Genomic DNA, 20,994 nt, shown 5'->3' on the forward strand with positions numbered 1-20,994 from the left:
TTTAATGAGAGAACAGCTGGAATGCTATAGAGAGAAGAGTTTGCGCTTCGAACAATACAACTCATTTTTAGCCACTCTGCACGGAGCAAAATGACTAGAAAGAATAACTCACCACAAAAGAAAGAATCAGCAACAGTACTCTCTGCTACAGAGTTACAGAATTTGGATTACAATTCAGTATCAGAAAACCAATTCAGAAGAACACTTATAAAGCTATAGGTGGCTCTGGAAAAAAGCATAAAGGATTCAAGAAACTTCATGACTGCAGAATTCAGATCTAATCAGGACGAAATTAAAAATCAATTAAATGAGATGCAATCCAAACTGGAGGTCCTAATGATGAGGGTTAATGAAGTGGAAGAAACAGTGAGCAGCATAGAAGACAAGTTGATGGCAAGGGGGAAAGCTGAGGAAAAAAGAGAAAAACAATTAAAAGACCATGAGGAAAGGTAAAGGGAAATAAATGACAGCCTCAGAAGGAAAAATCTATGTTTAATTGGGGTTCCAGAGGGCGCCAAGAGGGACAGAGGACCAGAAAGCATATCTGAACATATCATAGCTGAGAATTTCCCTAACTTGGGATGGGAAACAGGCATTCAGATGCTGGAGATACAGAGATCCCCCCTAAAATCAATAAAAACCGTTCAACACCTCAACCTTTAATACTTGCAAATTCCAAAGATAAAGAGAAAATCCTTAAAGCAGCAAGAGACAAAAGATCCCTAACTTATATGGGGAGAAATATTAGATTAAGAGCAGACCTCTCCACAGAGACCTGGCAGTCCAGAAAGGGCTGTCAGGATATACTCAGGGTCCTAAATGAGAAGAACATGCAGCCAAGAATACTCTATCCAGCAAGGCTCTCATACAGAAAAAAAGGAGACATAAAGAGCTTCCAACATAGGCAGAAACTTAAAGAATATGGGGCCAGCAAACCAGCTCTGCAAGAAATATTAAGGGGGACTCGGTAAAAGAAAGGGGAAGCCCAAAGAAATAATCCACAAAAACAGGGGCTGAATAGGTATCATGATGTCACTAAATTCATATCTTTCAGTAGTAACTCTGAACGTGAATGGGCCTAATGACCCCATCAAAAGGTGCAGGGTTTCAGACTGGAGAAAAAAGCAAGACCCATCGATTTGCTCTCTACAAGAGACTCATTTTAGACCTAAGGACACCTACAGCCTGAAAATGAAAGGTTGGAGAACCATTTACCATTCAAATGACCCTTAAAGGAAAGCAGGGGTAGCCATCCTCATATCCAATGAATTAAAGTATATCCCAAAGAGTGTAGTAAGAGATGAAGACGGACACTATATCATACTTAAAGGATCTATCCAACAAGAGGACCTAACAATCATGAATATTTATGCCCCTAATGTGGGAGCTGCCAAGTACATCAATCAATTAACAACCAAAGTAAAGACATAGTTAGATAATAATACACTTATACTGGGAGACTTCAACACGGTGCTTTCTGCAAATGACAGATCCTCTAAGCACAACAACTCCAAAGAAACAAGAGCTTTAAATGATACACTGGACCAGATGGATTTCAGATATCTACAGAACTTTACACCCAAACACAACTGAATACACATTCTTCTCAAGCGCACATGGAACTTTCTCTAAAATAGACCACATACTGGGTCACAAATCAGGTCTTAACCGATACCAAAAGATTGGGATTGTCTCCTCATATTTTCAGACCATAATGTTTTGAAACTTGAACTCATTCACAAGAAGAAATTTGGAAGAAATTAAAACACGTGGAGGTTAAAGAGCATCTTGCTAAAAGATGAAAGGGTCAACCAGAAAATTAGAGAAGAAATTAAAAGATTCATGGAAACTAATGAGAATGAAGATACAACTGTTCAAAGTCTTTGGGGTACAACAAAAGCAGTCTTGAGAGGGAAATACATCGCAATACAAGCATCCCTCAAAAACCTGGAAAAAAACTCAAATACACAAGCTAACCTTGCGCCTCAAGGAACTGGAGAAAGAACAGCAAATAAAACCTACACCCAGCAGAGAAAGAGTTAATAAAGATTCGAGCAGAACTCAATGAAATAGAAACCAGAAGAACTGTAGAACAGATCAACAAAACCAGGAGCTGGTTCTTTGAAAGAATTAAGATAGATAAACCATTAGCCAGCCTTATTAAAAAAAAAAGACTAATAAAATCACGAATGAAAAAGGAGAGATCACAACCAATACCAAGGAAATACAAACGATTTTAAAAACATATTATGAGCAGCTATACGCCAATAAATTAGGCAATCAAGAAGAAATGGACGCATTTCTGGAAAACCACAAACTACCAAAACTGGAACAGGAAGAAACAGAAAACCTGAACAGACCAAACACCAGGGAGGAAATTGAAGCAGTCATCAAAAACCTCCCAAGACACAAAAGTCCAAGGCCAGATGGCTTCCCAGGGCAATTCTACCAAACGTTTAAAGAAGAAACAATACCTATTCTACTAAGCTGTCCTGAAAGATAGAAAGGGATGGAATACTTCCAAACTCGTTCTATGAGGCCAGCATCACCTTAATTCCAAAACCAGAAAAAGACCCCACCAAAAAGGAGAATTATAGACCAATATCCCTGAGGAACACAGATGCAAAAATTCTCAACAAGATACTAGCCAATAGGATCCAACAGTACATTAAGAAGATTAGGGATCCCTGGGTGGCGCAGCGGTTTGGCGCCTGCCTTTGGCCCGGGGCACGATCCTGGAGACCCGGGATCGAATCCCACGTCGGGCTCCCGGTGCATGGAGCCTGCTTCTCCCTCTGCCTGTGTCTCTGCCTCTCTCTCTCTCTCTGTGACTATCATAAATAAATAAAAAAGTTAAAAAAAAAAATTTAAAGAAGATTATTCGCCATGACCAAGTGGGATTTATCCCTGGGATGCAAGGCTGGTTCAACACTCATAAAGCAGTCAACATGATAGATTATATCAATAAGAGAAAAAAACAAGAACCATACGATCCTCTCATTAGATGCAGAGAAAGTATTTGACAAAATACAGCATCCATTCCTGATCAAAACTCTTCAGAGTGTAGGGATAGAGGCAACATTCCACAGCATCTTAAAAGCCATCTACAAAAGGCCCACAGCAAATATAATTCTCAATGGGGAAACACTGGGTGCCTTTCCCCTAAGATCAGGAACAAGACAGGGGTGTCCACTCTCACCACTGCTATTCAACATATTACTAGAAGTCCTAGCCTCAGCAACCAGGCAACAAAAATAAATAAAAGGCATTCAAATTGGCAAAGAAGAAGTCAAACTCTCCCTCTTCGCAGATGACATGATACTGTACATAGAAAACCCAAAAGCCTGCACCCCAAGATTGCTAGAACTCATACAGCAATTCGGCAGAGTGGCAGGATACAAAATCAATGCCCAGAAGTCAGTGGCATTTCTATACACTAACAATGAGACTGAAGAAAGAGAAATTAAGGAGTCAATCCCATTTACAATTGCACCCAAAAGCATAAGATACCTAGGAATAAACCTAACCAAAGAGGTAAAGGATCTATACCCTCAAAACTATAGAACACTTCTGAAAGAAATTGAGGAAGACACAAAGAGATGGAAAAATATTCCATGCTCATGGATTAGCAGAATTAATAATGTGAAAATGTCAATGCTACCCAGGGCAATTTACACATTTAATGCAATCCCTATCAAAATGCCATGGAGTTTCTTCAGAGAGTTGGAACAAGTCATCTTAAGATTTGTGTGGAATCAGAAAACACCCCAAAGAGCCAGGGGGATATTGAAAAAGAAAACCAGCCAGGGGCATCACAATGCCAGATTTCAGCTTGTACTACAAAGCTGTGATCACCAAGACAGTGTGGTACTGGCACAAAAACAGACACATAGATCAATGGAACAGAATAGAGAATCCAGAAATGGGCCCTCAACTCTATGGTCAACTAATATTCGACAAAGCAGGAAAGACTATCCACTGGAAGAAAGACACTCTCTTCAATAAATGGTGCTGGGAAAATTGGACATCCACATGCAGAAGAATGAAACTAGACCACTCTCTTACACCATACACAAAGATACACTCAAAATGGATAAATGATCTAAATGTGAGACAAGATTCCATCAAAATCCTAGAGGAAAACAAAGGCAACAGCCTTTTTGAACTTGGCCACAGCAACTTCTTGCAAGATACATCTATGAAGGCAAGGGAAACAAAAGCAAAAATGAATTATTGTGACTTCATCAAGATAAAAACCTTCTGCCCAGCAAAAGAAACAGTCAACAAAACTAAAAGACAACCTACAGGATCGGAGAAGATGTTTGCAAATGACCTATCAGATAAAGGGCTAGTATCCAAGATCTGTAAAGAACTTATGAAACTCAACAGCAAAGAAACAAACAATCCAATCATGAAATGGGGAAAAGACATGAACAAACATTTCAGCAAAGAAGACATAGACATGGCCAAGAGACACATGAGGAAATGCTCCGCATCACTGGCCATCAAGTGGGAAATACAAATCAAAACCACAATGAGATACCACCTCATACCAGTGAGAATGGTGAAAATTAACAAGACAGGAAACAACAAATGTTGGAGAGGGTGTGGAGAAAGGGGAACCCTCTGGCATTGTTGGTGGGAATGTGAACTGGTACAGACACTCTGGAAACTGTGTGGAGGTGCCTCAAAGAGTTAAAAATAGAACTGCCCAACGACCCAGCAATTGCACTGCTGGGGATTTACCCCAAAGATACCGATGCAGTGAAATGGCAGGAAACCTGCATCCCAATGTTTATATTAGCAATGTCTACAATAGCCAAACTGTGGAAGGAGCCTCAGTGTCCATCGAAAGATGAATGGATAAAGAAGATGTGGTCTATGTATACAATGGAATAGTACTCAACCATTAGAAACAGAAATACCTAGCTTCAATGTGGATGGAACTGGAGGGTATTATGCTGAGTGAAATAAGTCAATCGGAGAAGGACAAACATTATATGGTCTCATTCATTTGGGGAATATAAAAAAAAAAAATAGTGAAAGGGAATAAAGGGGAAAGGAGAGACAATGAGTCGGAAATATCAGTGAGGGTGACAGAGCATGAGAGACTCCTAACTCTGGGAAATGAACAAGGGGTGGTGGAAAGGGAGGCAGGTAGGGGGTGGGGTGACTGGGTGACGGGCACTGAGGGGGGGCATTTGACAGGATGAGCACTGGGTGTTATGCTATATGTTGGCAAATTGAACTTTAGGTTGTTACATGTGGTCTTCTGAAATATGATTCTAAACCAGTTTTCTCTGGAAGTTATTACTATAAATAAGTACCTAGTCAAGTGATCTGTGTTCCTCAGTCCTAGCCACAGGGTAATGGAGAGCATACCTGTTTGTTTTGCAGAGCACGCTGGAAAAGTCGGAGAAATGCAGCCAAACTGAAGCGGTACATGTTATTAATTTTGGACAAGTCGGAGATAATGAAGTACATCTTACTGGCGCTCTCAGCCAGTGGCAGATAAGCGTCCCGCTCCTGTGGGAAAAACACTTGAGTGCTAGCGTGTTACTGCCCCCTACAGACCAGTCCATTCCCAGTGTTGTGCTCTTATCACTTCTAAGTACACACAATAGGTGAAGACAACCAATCCTAGAACTGTGTAACTAAGAGGGATAATATCATCTAGTTTTTCTTACTCTTATAAACCTGAGGGTGATATATTTAAATAATTCTCTAAACCCCAGATTACAGAAGTAGGAGTGGTTCACAGGTGGACCATCATGAGCAAGTACAAATGACACAATTTTATATTTCAAGAGAGAGCCACTTCGGGTAACGCAAGGGCATGGCACCCCTGCGGAGGAGGGAATGACAATCCTGAGTCTAGCATGCGGGGGACCAGAGACTGTAACTTCCACATCAAGTAAGGAAGCACCTGGCATTGTTCAACGCTGGCACAGAATAAGCCAGTGGCACAGGCCTTCTGCTGTGATGGGTGTAAAGGATGAGTAAAGAAGAGATCCTACAGGTAAGTGGCCTCAGGTTTTGAACAGGACTCTGAGAGTCATTCTGATCCAAGTGCCAGGATCACAAACATGATGCTGGTAACATTACGTGTGTGACTCAATGATGCCTGCTCAGAAGGAGAAGGCCAGGAAGTTCATCCTGTGCAGTGAAAAAGAAAATAACAGATAACCACACCTGCCGAGCTCATCCCTGGCAGAGACAACCAGGTGATGGATGAGAAGCGGTCCATTAATCTGCTCGTATTCTGGTTTCAACAGAACACTTTCCCAAGTGAGAAAGTGATAACATGTAAGTGGACAATTTGGGCAAGGGCTGAAAAATACTGAAAGGAAAACATGAACAGGTCACTGAGATGACTGGCAAAGAATGAAAGGATTTCAGTAAGTACCCTGGTCAGGCTGTAGCCTGGAAATTCAGAGGAACACTAATCTGTCTGGGCGTCTGTTTGTCTTCAAGCAAGGTACAATCACTAGGATGTAGGCGATGAAAATATGTATCATTTTCAACTTGGGTGAGAATTTTGCAAAAGGAATTATCAAAAGAAAGGCAAAAATCATTTTAAGCCATAGCATTTTAAGGGAAGAAAAGTATTTTTAATGGAGAAGATACTTACAACTCTTACTTAATATATTTAACATGTTTTAATTTTAAAGCATTCTAGGAATGGCACAGATGCTCATAACACTCATTTTTAACACTCTCAACTTCAGTACAGAACTGTAGCTCCAGAACTTTACAAGTCAGCAGAGGCCGGCCGGCCATATTCCTGATGCGCTGCGCATCCCAGTGCCCTCTCTACAGCAGGATCAGACCCACAGCTCTGGTGTTTCTCAGGAGCTTTCTTGTTTTCTATCTGTCATTCCCCTGAAGTCTTGATTCTACACTGTTTAATCATATTAACATAACAGCTTAAGAGAACATGATAGAAGACCACAAAAAAAGGAAATAATTACTTGATCGAGGGAAATCTGGAGTTTGTAAGATTCTTTAAGTGACTCCTGAATAAGTGCACTGCTTGCTTTCGTCTGATTCAAAGATTCAATCAAATCCTTATTTTCCAAAATATTCCCTTGGGATGTGGCAAGTGTCTGCAGCAAAAATTAATAAAATAATGTGAACATTATCATACATGTTAAAATAACCAATTAAAAGAAGACTACATTAGCTCTCATTACTGATGATGTTCATAAAAACTTATTACTTTAAAAGAATTTCATCATTTATATAAGAATGATATAGAAAATTATTATATACTATTTCAAAGCACTGTATATATATTAACTTTATCAATCTAATAAAAATAAAAACTTAAAGTTACCTATTAAGTCATAATTTCATGCTATATTTTAATACTTCTTGAAATTCTGAGCACATATTCGTGAAATAATGCAGTATAAAAGCAGTATTACTGAAAAATCATTTGTCTTAGACATTAATTACCATTACTTAAGAAGTAAGTAATGGTCTTGTATTCCGAGACATCTATTTTTTTCTCTTTGAACTCTGACTTTAAGATATATATTGACATGTCTTTGACACAACCAAAAACATTTGGAAGGTACTGTTAAATTTTTAAAAACTGTTAATTCACTTTTAAAATGTAACATAAAAAAGGATCCTGAATAACTAAATTTTACCTCTAAAAGAGATTCCTCAAGCTTGGCTAACTGTATTTTCTTATCTTCTTCCTGCTGTAACAGTTTTGTTTTTTGCTCCTCTAAGTCAGGTTTCTCATGCTGAATAGTTAAAGCCAAAAGCTAAAAAAAAATTTTTTTAAGTCAAAGTTATTCTGGCAGTAAAGTTCAAACAAAACAAACTCCCCAGAAATAGGCCTTGTGTTTGATCAAATATTACAATTATTATATTATGTATCTCATTTGATTCTTTCTAGTTAAACATGAGACACTTCACAATTATTTCTGACAAAAAAAGGGGCAAAATAGTTAAACTAATCAATAAAATATTAAAGAAATTGTATTACTTAACATATCAATATACAATATTTAGTTCTAAAATTAAATATATAAAAACTATGGAAACTAGTTTTTTTCAGTGGCTAGTATTTCATATAAAGAAGTAAAAAAAGATCTTACTTGAAATACTATATCCTCAAAATCTCAACAAGATACATCTTCGCCCCCACTAGGATGGGGACAATTAAAAAGTCAACTAACATGTGTGGGCGAGATGGGGGAAAGTGAAAGCCTCACATGTTGTTGATGGGAAAGAAAACTTCGTCCTTCCAAATGGTAAACAGAGTTACCATGAGACCTTGCAAGTCTACCAGTGAATTGCACACTTTAAGTGGATGAATTGAATCTTAATAAAGCTATTTTTAAAATGCTACATTAGATTCTTCATTTTGAAACTTTAGAGGACAACACTGGCAAGTCATTAAACATGGAATGCTAATCTGCCGGATAAGCATCTGCATGGGGTTCTTACTACAAATCTAAACAGTGTGGGGATGGAAAGCTTTTAGACAGAATGAGCAACTTCGTCAATTAATTCTGGGCCATGCGTTGAGTAATCCCTTCACAGTTTTATTTATAAGAAGTATCATCAAGTAAGTCAAAAGATACTATCCATAAAAATACATGTTGTAAGTTATATGTTATTGCAAGAAAAAATATTTTAAAGGAAATTTTTTTAAATAAGTAAAAATTGTAACAAGTATACATGCTATCATATTAAATCAAAAGAGGAAAAGTCTACAATTGTTAGAGGAGTAAAAATAGAATGACTTAAAGTCAACAGGCATGATAGCTTTCTTTAAAAGGAAAATGAATGAAGAACTATATAAGTAAAAGCCTAGATATAAAAAATCATTTTGAGATTCATATAATGTTCTAAATTGTAATACATCATAGACAATATGAAAATTCAAAAAAGTGTATGTATTGGTGGGGAAAAAAATGTCAGATGGGGAATCGAACACCCTCCCTCAACCAGCTGAACAGGTCAATTAAGTGCAATTTTCACATTTAAACTTCAGTTTTCACAATTAAAACAGAAAAAGTAGCTGATCTTAATATAGAATTCTTCTCTCTCTCAAACTCTATCACCCATGACAGAAATAGACCATAAAATTAACGTGACACTAGGGGAAGCAGGGTTCCGATGTTAACAACAAATGTGTAAGTCTAACACAAATGCTAAAGTAAACCTGAATGCAAATATATTTTCAAGATATTTTCAAAAGTTTAAATGCCAGTCACTTCCACATAGTAGATTCCAATTCAAAATACCTAATGAGGGCATCTGAGTGGCTCAGTGGTTGAGCATCTGCCTTTGGCTCAGGTCGTGATCCTGGGGTCCTGGGATTGAGTCCCACATCGGGTTCCCTGCAGGGATCCTGATTCTCCCTCTGTCTATATCTCTGTCTCTGTCTCTATATCTCTCATATATAAATAAATGAAATATTTTTAAAATATATATCTAATGAGTACACAAAGCTACAGAAGATTTCTGAGGTCACTTATTATTGTCCATACATACCTGTCCTCGCAACCCACTTCTTGTTGTAGTGAAGTTAACCTCTGTAATGATGGAGGCTGCATCTGGTGGGATGAAGGGATTTGGGTTTCTTGTTGACAAAAAAAGGCGGAATTCTTCATTGTAGTCAATAATTTTGTCACCTATTTGTACCACATAACGTGGTCCTGTTTGTTTAAAATGACATAATTAGTTGGTCTCAATATTCTGTCTTTTGCTTCATGTCATTAAAGAATATAATTTATATTCCCAGTATTTCTAAATAGTTGGTAGCATAGGGTTTTCAGAAAAGTACAGAATAGCAGCAGTTGGCTACCCAAGAGACTATTAACCAGAATGTCCTATTAATCAGCACATATACAAACAGGGCTAACCATTATTAAGACGATCTCAGGATACTGAAACATCAAACAAATATATACATATATGCAGTATGGTTTTCATGTTAATTATGTTTCATTCCAAATTGTTCTGAAGTGACTAATTATAGATGACAAAAAATAACTCAATTATATGCTATTCTCTACAGAATTCATCCATTAAAAAGTGTATATTGTGGGCACCTGGGTGGCTCAGTCAGTGAAATAAATATCTGCCTTCTGCTCAGTTCATGATCTCAGGATCCTAGGATGGAGCACTCACTCGCTTGAGCGTGCTCGCTCTCTCTCTCTCCCCCCCGCCCTCCTTCTCTCAAATAAATAAATATATCTTTTTTTTTTTTTAAGTGTTCATTGTACTAGTTTTTGAGATGTACTACTTAAAAGCAAGCTTGGGTGGCTCAGTCAGTAAGCATCTGCCTTTGGCTCAGGCCATAATTTCAGGGTCCTGGGATCATGCCCCATACCAGTCTCCCTGCTCAGTGCGGAGTCTGTTTCCCTCTTTCCCTCTGCTCCCCTGCTCATGTTCACTCACTCTCTGTCAAATAAATAAAATATTAAAAAAAAGATGTACTAAAGACAGTGAGCTGATGAAAACCTAGGATTATCAATATATGAGTAATTGCGAAGATGCCCATTATTAACTTGAAAAGGATTTATTCAGACTACTGGATATCAGGGATTTGAGAAGTTAAACTAATAAAAGAAGTTCTGCCTCAAAAGAGTATATTCAAAAAAAATTTTTAAACATGACATCCATTATATAACAGAGAAATGAACCAGCAATTATATCCACAACTTATAATTTCAAATTGCCAATAATTAAAATTTTAAGTACAAAATACACACTTTCAAAGATTATTTTCAAAGGTTAAGAAAAATATTATAATTTTTAAGAACCTCAGAATAGATTTTTAAATTTTCCTTAAAACCTTTTAAGTTAATATGGAAATAATTCAATAAGCACTTTATGAGAAAGGATATACAAATGCCCTAAAAATAATATCAAACAATGCTGAATCACATCATTATCAGAAAAACACAAATTTAAAAGTCCAAGGAAATACTTCTACATCAACTGGAATGGCTCAAGAAAACATAAGCAGGGTAAGTCCAAAGAAAACCAAACCTAAGGACCTCATAATCACACCACTGAAAACCAATGACAAGGAACTAGAGAAAAATGACACATCACTTATAAAAGAGCAACAATAAAAACAGCAGGTGATTTCTCCAAAGATGAAGGTAGAAGCTAGAAGATGAAGGAATAAAAACTTTAAAGTGCTAAAGAAAATAAATACCGACCCAAAATTCCATGTCACGCAGAAAAAAATTTTTTCCTTCAAAAATAAGATTAAGAAGTTTCAGAAATGCTTCAGACAGAAGAAAAGTAATGTGGATGGGGATGAAGAGCACTTGCCACGATGAGCACTGAGCAGTGCACACAAGTGCTGAGTCACAGCATCACACACTCAACGCTAACAGAACACTGCCTGTGAACTAAACAGGAATTAAAATTTTAAAAAAGAAAAATAACCTAGATGTAGATGAGAGGGTAATGAAAATTATGGGAGAATCTGAGAACATTAGAAAGGATCAATCTGTATAAATACAGATTTTAAAAACAGTAATTATAATATCATGTGACCATGACAATGTATCACAACAGTAATGCAAAGGCAGGCAGGGAAAGGTGGCAAAATATTTATTTGTAGTAAAATAATAAGTCAAAGATATCTACTGTTATGTGTAGGGTGACCATTAAAAAAATCAGGTTAATTACAAAACTGTACTAGGTATCATATGAACCAGTTAACTGCATTAAGTTACATGAAAAAATACTAAGATTGCATGGTGGGTGAGCATGAAAACCAACTGATAAACTGAAGAGAGGTATCCTTGAGAAACAAGACCAACAGAAAATTCAAAGTAAAAGAATAAAAAGCATTATCATGCAAACACAAGCCCCTCAAAGGATGGTAATCATTCTGATATCAGACTCTGAAACTTGCTATATTTCTGGAGAAAAGAGAGGACATTTCATAAAGAAAATAACCCAAACAGGAAGGTAATCAATTTTCAAACATGTATGCATCCCAAAACAGTTTCAAAATATTTAAACCAAGAACTAAAATTAAAAAGGGATCCCTGGGTGGCTCAACGGTTTAGCGCCTGCCTTCAGCCCAGGGCGTGATCCTAGAGACCTGGGATCGAGTCCCGGGTTGGGCTTCCTGCATGGAGCCTGCTTCCCCCTCTGCCTGTGTCTCTGCCTCTCTCTCTGTGTATGTCTCTCACGAATAAATAAGTAAAATCTTTAAAAAAAAAAAAAAAAAAGAACTAAAAGAAAAAAATTCAAAAATCATAGAACTTTTAAGAAATTCTCTCAATAAATGGAAAAACAAAACAAAAAAGAGTAAAGACACAGAAAACAACACTACATTTAACAAACCTGACATAACTGGCTTTAGAAAAAATTAAACAAGGACAAATTTCACAATTTTCAAGTACATGGAAAAATTAATGAACTGTCCAATTATAGAGAAAGCTTCAACAGGATTCAAATAACGGTATACTTCAGAATAAGTTCTCTGGCCACAATGAGTTATACTGAAAATCAATCACAGAAATGGAACTAGGAAGTCTCCCAAGTACCTGGAAATTAAATAAAAACAACAGAGCTCAGTAATTCAGTGAATCAAAGAAGAAATCAGAACCCATGGTATGAAGCTGGAGAAGGGATGAGAGGGAAATTTACTGACATAAATATCAAAAAAAAAAAAAAAAGATGAAATATCAGCATCTTGAATTTCCATCTCAAAAATCTAGAAAAAAAAGAATAGCAAAGGAAATCTAAGGACAAATAATAGGAATTAAATAATAAAAGGCAAAAACCAGTTTAAAAATACAAGAAAGATACATGAAGGAGGGCATTTGTGATGAGCACTGGCTGTGATGAATCACTGAATTCTGCTAAAACCAATAGTATACTGTATGTTAACTAACTAGAATTTAAATAAAAACTTGAAACAAAAAAAAATGAAAAAATAAAGGAAATCAACAAAGTTAAAAGTTGGTATTTTGAAAACTGATAAACCCTTACTGAAGATGGATCAAGGAAATAAAAAAGGACAATTATCAACATCAAGAAAAAGGGAGACATCATTACAAATTCAACCAAAATTAAAACGTTATGAGAACATTATATAAAAAATATACCAGTACATTTGACAATTTGGATGAAATGAAAAAATACACTTAAAAAATATGTAACTTTAGCCCAGTTGACACACACACAAATTGTAGAACACAAACAAATCCTGTTCACTAGCAGTTTGAAATTAAAGACAGATTCCCCTGAGAAACTGTGCCATGGCAGGTAGACAGTTATGGGGGCACCTGTCACAGGATGGGGCTTACAGTAGGTGAGTGCAAGCAACTTTGCTGGGGAACGGATGCAGACAATCCTCTGATTGGTATCTTAATAACATTTAGGAGGGAAGAGAAGTGGAGGGGGACACCGTGATAACTGGTAAAAAACAAAAAAAGTAAAGCAGAAGTCCCTCAAATAAGTGGGGCAGGAAGATGTCTGGTTATTTGTGTGATAAGGGATGTACTGTTGCTTTGAGGCTGAGACAGGAATATGGTCACAGAATGGCCTGTGTGATGCTGATACTGTGAAATGATTCACACTCAACAGGAGAATACTGCCAGGCTGTGAGAGCCAGGCCAGCCCACAAGAGTCCCGAACTGCTTCGTTCTTGCCTGTGTATGCAATGTACAGACATAAGCAAAACCTCTCTATGCTGAAGTCAGGAATGTGGTTACCCTGGAGAGGTAAACAAGAGGGCTGCAGAGCGCAGATGAGGACCTGGGTGCTTATACAAGCGTATTTGGTTTGTAAAAATTCATAAACTGCACACACACATTTCATTAAAATGTTAAAACTGAAAAACAACTGGTTTTCTCTGGTGAACAGGACTAGTCATGGGGACAGGGGACATCACATTACTGCCATTCTGTACTATTTGATTTTGTAAACCATGCAGGTATTATTTTGACTTTTTTTTTTTTTTTTTTTAATTTCAAAGTAAATGGTTCACCATCTACAAAAGACACTTGGCTATAAGTCCCATATTCTACTATCAGGAAGTTCCAGATGCAGAACTATAAAGCCCTACACTGGTCTTGATGTACACTGGAGTTAACATATAGAGTTAACACTGAAGCTTAACTTAAACATTTTCTTCTCCAGATACAAAATCTTTAGTGTACTTTAGAGAACCATAGAGATGGAATGATTGGGCATAAGCACAAGATTTATCTTTTACTCTCTTTCCAGGGAAAGTCTGAACTTACATGTTTATTGTCTTGGTTCTGAACCTGGATCAGGGTTGAGAATATTGTTTGGTTTGGTTAACATTTGTAATAGATACAGACATTGTATGTCATATACCTTTACAGGTCCAAACTCTTCAAAGATATATTATCATCTGATCTAGATAAATCCAAGTACCACATGAACTGCTACAGAGGTCCAAACACTCCATTATATGGATAACACTTTGGTAATGGTCTCCGCTGACACAACTGCCCACATGGTATAGAGTACCACTCAAGATGAATGATAAAGATAAGATGTAAGTGAGTTCAAAAACAAAACTCTGCCAACCAAATAACCAAACTGACGATGCCCAAAGGAGACATCCACAGCCCATTAAGAATAAACTGCTGTCTTTACAGTCATTGTACACAAAGAAAGAGAATAATGGTTACTTTCTTGGCCCTTCAGAAGAAGCATATTATTCCATACCTGCAATTTTTACTACTGCTTATTCATTTGGTCAATAAACGTGTGGCCACTCTTGCAGGATTGCCAAGGGCAACCTTGGATGGAATCTAAACAATTACAAATCAATCATTGCCTTTGACCCCTCTATCCTTCAGCTACACAGAATTACTGAGGTCTACAAATAATCTCAAGAAAATCCAAAGGATTGCTACAGACATCCACTATTCATTGGTAAAATTTCTGGCAATTCATAGCATTGAGTATTCCATACAATATGCTGACATCAGATAGTGTTCTTGACAATAAAGCACTTGCTGGTGAGACTTACTGAAGTGCATCAGTACAGAGACTATGGGTCAGAATTAGTGGAGCTAGCTTACAGCTCTTCAACCTTAGGACTACTGGCAATTTGTGCTAGAATATTACTGGTTGTGAGGAGATGCCCTGTGCATTTTAAGATGGCCCTAGCTAGCATAGACCTCCCAAACTGTGATGACCAAAAATGTCCCCAGGGGGACAAAATCTCTCCTGTTAAGGAAACACTGGTCTGGCTGTATTCAGGCCTTGGGCCCATTCAGATCCAACTCAGCTACCACAGACACACCCATGTGGAAAACCACACACTAGAAACAGAAGCAAAATGAAGCACAAACTTAATTTCTATGTTACACACACATAAATCCGGATGAAGTAACCATGCTTAAAAGGAAGCATCTGGGCTAAAAAGCCAATCGGAATATCCAACCTTCATATCTACTGTCATTCCTGATCCATACTTGAGCCCAACATGGAAATGAACCATAAAGGACCAGAATGATCAATGATGTTGTTAGTGAAAGTTAACTATCAACTATACTAGCTTCTCCCCCAACAACTTCTAAGTAGCTAGTTGATCCCTGCCTTCAATTACTCACCAACTGCCCACTGCACCTCCTGCATGGGTTGAGTGACTGCACACATGAATTACGAAGTACAAAACAATGAGAACATGAAGACCCATGCATGCCTAGTCCTTCCTTTCGATCAGAACACGGGTGAGGAGATTGCTGGACAGCATAAATGTGGGGGGGGCGGGAGGGGAAGAGCCTGTTCTAACCCGTTCTCCATACCTACTTGGACCTCAGTGTGAAGAAAGGCAGTTCATATTGCTCAGATGAAGGATGTGGGTACATAAATGAGACTGGACACAGACTGCTTGATGTGGTTCTAGGACAGCCGTTCTCTGCCCCCAGGAAATGCATGATGACAAAATGGCAATTCACGAGCAACTCAGCACTCTGGAAGGGGACAGACTGAAGTATACTCAAAGAAGGTAAAAGACTTCAACTACTGTGATATGAATATGTCCAATGCTGGGGGAAAGGCAGGAAGAATAAGGTAAGGGCAGAGATTAACTCTCTTTTCCTAATTCTAAAATAAACAAATTAATCCAAGGAGCCCTGCACAATCATCTGAAATAGTGACTCATAATGTGAACCAATCAAGATGGAAAATGTAATAACTTGGCACCAGATCCAACTTCCAAGGGTCAACACTCATTCTCAGTGCCCCAAAGACTGCTAAAACCTGATACCAATCACAGCTGATGGAGGCTCATATTTAATGAGGCCTCACAGGTCAAACATAGACTAAAGGTAGAAAATCAGAGGGCCCTCAAGCTTCATTTCTACTTCCCCTTTAAAATAGCATAGCCCAAAAAAACAACTAATCCAGTTAAGAAATGGTCAGAAGACGTGAACAGACATTTTTCCAAAGAAAACCTACAGATAGCCAATAGACACATGAACAAGATGGTCAACATCACTCATCATCAGAGAAATACAAATAAAAAATACAATGAGATTTCACCTCACAGCTGTCAGAATGGCTAAATTTAACAATATAGGAAACAACAGGTGTTGGTGCAGATGGGGAGAAAGGGGAACCCTCATACACTGTTGGTAGGAATGCAAACTGGTGGGGCCACTGTGGAAGACCGTATGGAGGCTCTTCAAGAAGTTGAAAATTGAGCTACCCTACAACCCAGTAATTGTACTACTAGATATTTACCCAAAGAATACAAAAATACTGACTCGAAGGGGCATCTGAACCCTAATGTTTATAGCAGCAATGTCCACAGTAGCCAAACTATAGAAAGAATCTAGATGTCTATCAACAGATAGATGGATAAAGAAGATGTGGTAAATATATCTACAATGGACTACTACTCAGACATCAGAAAGGGTGAAATCTTGCCATTTGCAATGACATGGACAGAACTAGATAGTATAATGCTAAATGACTTAAGGCAGTCAGAGAAAAAACTATGATTTTGCTCATATGTGGAATTTAAGAAAGAAGACAGATGAACATATGGGAGGGGGAAAAGAGAGGGAAACACACCCTAAAAGACTCTTGACAATAGAGAACTGAGGGTTGATAGAGGCAGGTGGGGGAGGTCAGATGGGAGATGGGCATGAAAGTGGGCACTGGTGATGTGCACTGGGTGTTATGAAAGCACAGCAAAGAACTAGCTGAGCAGATGTGACTTAGATCAGAGGCCCAACTCTGGAAGGTTACTCCGGATGACAAAGGCTGAAGTCCCACCACTAAAGCTTTCCTCACAACACAGAAACCACTGCCAAGCTAAACACACTCATTTTTTTTGTGAAATGACAAGTTATCAATGAATGCATTTTTTGCACTGTTCCTGGTTTGCTGCAATAACTCCAATTACTATTTAAAGCTTACAGTGTTAGCTAAGTCTTGTAGAGCTACCGAGGTATGTGGCATAAACATATGCCATATGCGTGTTTATACATATAACCACATGACATGGTCTTGAGTTGAAGAGCATTATTTTCTAATCGTCAAGGGCTGGGTCAGGCACCTGTGCAGAAAGGAGGAAACATGGCACTCCTGAGACTCTCTCCTTAGGAAGGTCTGCTGGCAACAGGCTCCTGGAAATTTGGATGTGGGGAGGGTTCTCATGTAAGAGTGGCTCACTGTGCTTAAAATATTTGTACAAATAATGTGGTTTATACTGAGCACCTGCTTTTGTTCAGGGAGTCTGGAATTTTGTCTCATGCTAGGCAGAATTGCTTACATAAGCAGCCCTCAGTAAACACGGTGGGACTGAGTTTCCAATAAGCTTCCTTGATACATGACATTTCAACATGTGTTGTCACAACCTGGTCCTGGGAGGAGCAAGCACATCCTGTGGGATCCCAATGCAAGAGACTCAGAAGCTTGCACCTTGTTTCTTGACTCCTAACTTCAGGCCATGTGCTTCTTCTCTTTGCTGACTTGGCTTTCTATCTTGTCCCTGCAAAACATCTGAGCCACGAGTGTGACTATTCCCAGTCCTATGTCTTCCTTCCTAGTCACACATCACAACCTGGGAGCAGTCTCGAAGACCCTGACACAATGTCACCTCTCTGAAGGCACTTTAAGAACTCATTTCTTTGCTATTCCTGTTAGACCATGACAGCATTCCCACCATTCAACCAGAAAAGTTTCGATATCATTAGATTCAGTGGCAAGACCAAAAAGGTCAACGTTAGTTATGAAGATAATTACTTTGGAAATTTTAAAAATAGTTACTTTCTAGAAACTGTCAAATATTTACCTTGAGCAACCAGATCTCGTCTCAATAATGGATAAAGAACAGGTTCTACACCATCCACCTCCTGTATAATAAGGGTTTTCCCAAAACGTACTGCCAACTCAAGAGCTGTAATAAAGTTACTATCCTGAGAAGAGTAAAAAAGAGTACATATTAATTCTTTTATTACCTCAATATCTACAAAGGTCCTTACAGATAATGAAGGAAGATATTAATAGGAATAACATGAATATTTTAAAATTTAATATGTATGTTAATAATTCAAATCATTCATGATTGCTTTTCTAGTTATAAGTACTTGGTGATGAATCATTTTAGTTGAATAAATTATCAAATAGATTTCATAAATAATTTAAAGAGACACAAAAAATAAAGATTTTTACAATAGTAAAATAGCTCTTTTCAATCTTTTACTATGATATATTTCAAATTGATGCAGAAATGAATTTTCAAATTCCTTACATAAGTTAATCACCCAAGTATTAATAAGAACATTCTGGTTATGTCCAAAATCAAACACTGAATGGAAGAGGAAAGACAAGTGATGAATTCTAGCCAACTTTCCTTGGTGTGATAGGTCTAATCACTGTGGAAAGAACTTCTGGATAAAATTCTGTAACCAGGCAAGAATTTTAAGACTTCCTTGCTAGAAAGAGAGTTTTAAACATCACTTCAAGCCCACAACTGTGGTTATAAAAATTAAATACTTGGAATAATAATTATTAAAAATCTTGCAAACATAAGTGGCATTATTGTATGTATTATCTAATTTATAGCTATTCTTAACAGCCACAAATAAGGTAATTACCCCTATTTTAAAAATGAAATACATCTAAAAGAGGTAATTGCTCAAGCACCTGAAGATAGCTATGAAAATGAATCATACACTATGCCTTCCTCAAAAAAAAAAAAAAGAAAAAGAAAAAGACTATGACTACATTTCTCAAACCAATATGTCTATTCTTGGGACACACTGGAGATGCTGGTTGGTGAAGGACAGGAATGAGAAGTTGTAAGAGGCACTGAGAGAAACCACATGTAGTCTACAAGGCCAGGAGGCTTTCTCCAATGGAGCTAGAAACTCTTACTTTTCTAGGACCCTATACTTATGTTCTTAATCATAATTTAGTGTAAATGCTCTAATCTACCAGTCTGACATCACCACGAGGACAGGAAATGTGACTACTTTACTCACCAGTAAATTCCCAGGGCTTGGATTAATGCCTGGCACACAAGAGCAATCAAATATCCTCATCCCTTTCGTACAAATAAGAAAACTAAAGCTAAAAGTTACCTTCCTTCCCCAGGTCCCATGCCAGGTAAGTCATAGGCCTGCGTGTGTCCTCTGAATACAGACCCAGAACTGTGTCCACCATAACATGCTACGACTAGCTCGCACCTAAACTGTAAGTAGTACAAACCTGCTGGTTAATCACTTCCAAACGAGAGTCCTTCAAATGTGTCTTTAACCACTCTGTAGCTTGAGAAGAAGGGTCTATAAGGAATGGGCATACTTGACTCTAGTTCCAAAAAAGAAAAAAATTATAAGCTTTCAACAAATGGAAATAATTTCCTAAAAATGATGAATCAGTTACTGAATGAGTTTTCTCTCAGGCTTTGGAGAACGTCAACACAGAAACACAAGGAGGGAGTAAACGTGCAATTTCTCACTGCATTAGTACATTCCATAGCTACCAGAAATTCATATTAGAAAACTAAATTCAAACACAGTAAAGTGAGACTAGTCCTATTTACTACACAGTAACTCAGGATGTATATTAATGATACAGGGAGGAAGAGCTCTAGTCAAATCTGACATCATTCACCCCTGTCTTTTGGCTTTTAAAAAACACAAATCAAATTATTCCAAACTTTATATATTCTTTGGTTGAATAAACCATAAATACCTCAGAAGAGAAGTAGGAACTCATAAAAGTATTGCTCAAATAATTATCAAAATAATTGCTTATATAGATTCTTACATTAATTCTTACAAAATAGTAAATAGCTAATTCAGAGATTAATTCTTACAAAGCAGTAAATAGCTAATATTATACAAGGAGCATCCTGGAAGGGAAAATGAGGTAGCTTATAGATGAAGATCTAATGAACTAGGAACTAAACTCATTACTGGAGACCATGAAACAAATAGAAAGTCAAAAACCAGTGAAAATGCACTAAACACACAATATCACTTAGCAGGTGAAAGGAAGACAATTATAGAGATATGATTAATAAAAATGTACATAAATATATAAATAAATATATTTGGTAAATTATAAGCATTATTATCCAGTAAATCAGATTTAAATGACAACTAGCCTAATTTTTCTCAAATGTTCACATTTATTTGAAAGATGTAATACAGCTGTGCTACAGGGGTGAGAAAACCCAGGAAGTGCAGGAGAATGAAGATTTAAAGGTGGGTCTCATAAGAAAACAGAGGCTATTTCAGGGACACACCAAGGAGGCAGAGGGTGGGGACCTGCCCTAAGGACAAATAGCATTTTATCAGCAACACTCTTGAAAAGTGCCCACAAGGAGTGGCAATAAAGACTTACTGACTGCAAACCAGCTTTGTTATTGTTTTAAAATTCCCTCCAAACCACACACCCACTTTTTGCTTGCACCTGGAATGGACCACTTGGGCTCACCACAGCTCCCATGGTGGCACACTGCCAGATGATCCATCCCCACCCAGCATCTCTTTC

General features: G+C 37.6%; 1 protein-coding gene across 6 annotated transcripts in view; it reads right to left on the reverse strand.

The window, feature by feature from the left end:
• The window catches only part of DYNC2H1 (dynein cytoplasmic 2 heavy chain 1), a 339,419-nt gene that overhangs the window by 192,813 nt on the left and 125,612 nt on the right, over window positions 1–20,994 (reverse strand). For all 6 annotated transcript variants that reach the window (XR_005359403.1, XM_038536341.1, XM_038536343.1 and 3 more), the window contains 6 exons: window positions 19,705–19,803; window positions 18,287–18,410; window positions 9,517–9,680; window positions 7,656–7,775; window positions 6,972–7,106; window positions 5,383–5,526 (listed from right to left, as the gene is read on the reverse strand). Coding sequence is in view for 5 of the 6 variants with exons in the window: in XM_038536341.1 (XP_038392269.1) it covers window positions 5,383–5,526; window positions 6,972–7,106; window positions 7,656–7,775; window positions 9,517–9,680; window positions 18,287–18,410; window positions 19,705–19,803 (786 nt within the window). In the remaining variant the exon portion in view is untranslated. The remainder of the gene's footprint in view (window positions 1–5,382; window positions 5,527–6,971; window positions 7,107–7,655; window positions 7,776–9,516; window positions 9,681–18,286; window positions 18,411–19,704; window positions 19,804–20,994) is intronic.

The sequence above is a fragment of the Canis lupus genome, chromosome 5 (assembly GCF_011100685.1).
Source record: "Canis lupus familiaris isolate Mischka breed German Shepherd chromosome 5, alternate assembly UU_Cfam_GSD_1.0, whole genome shotgun sequence".
Classification (NCBI taxonomy): domain Eukaryota; kingdom Metazoa; phylum Chordata; class Mammalia; order Carnivora; family Canidae; genus Canis; species Canis lupus.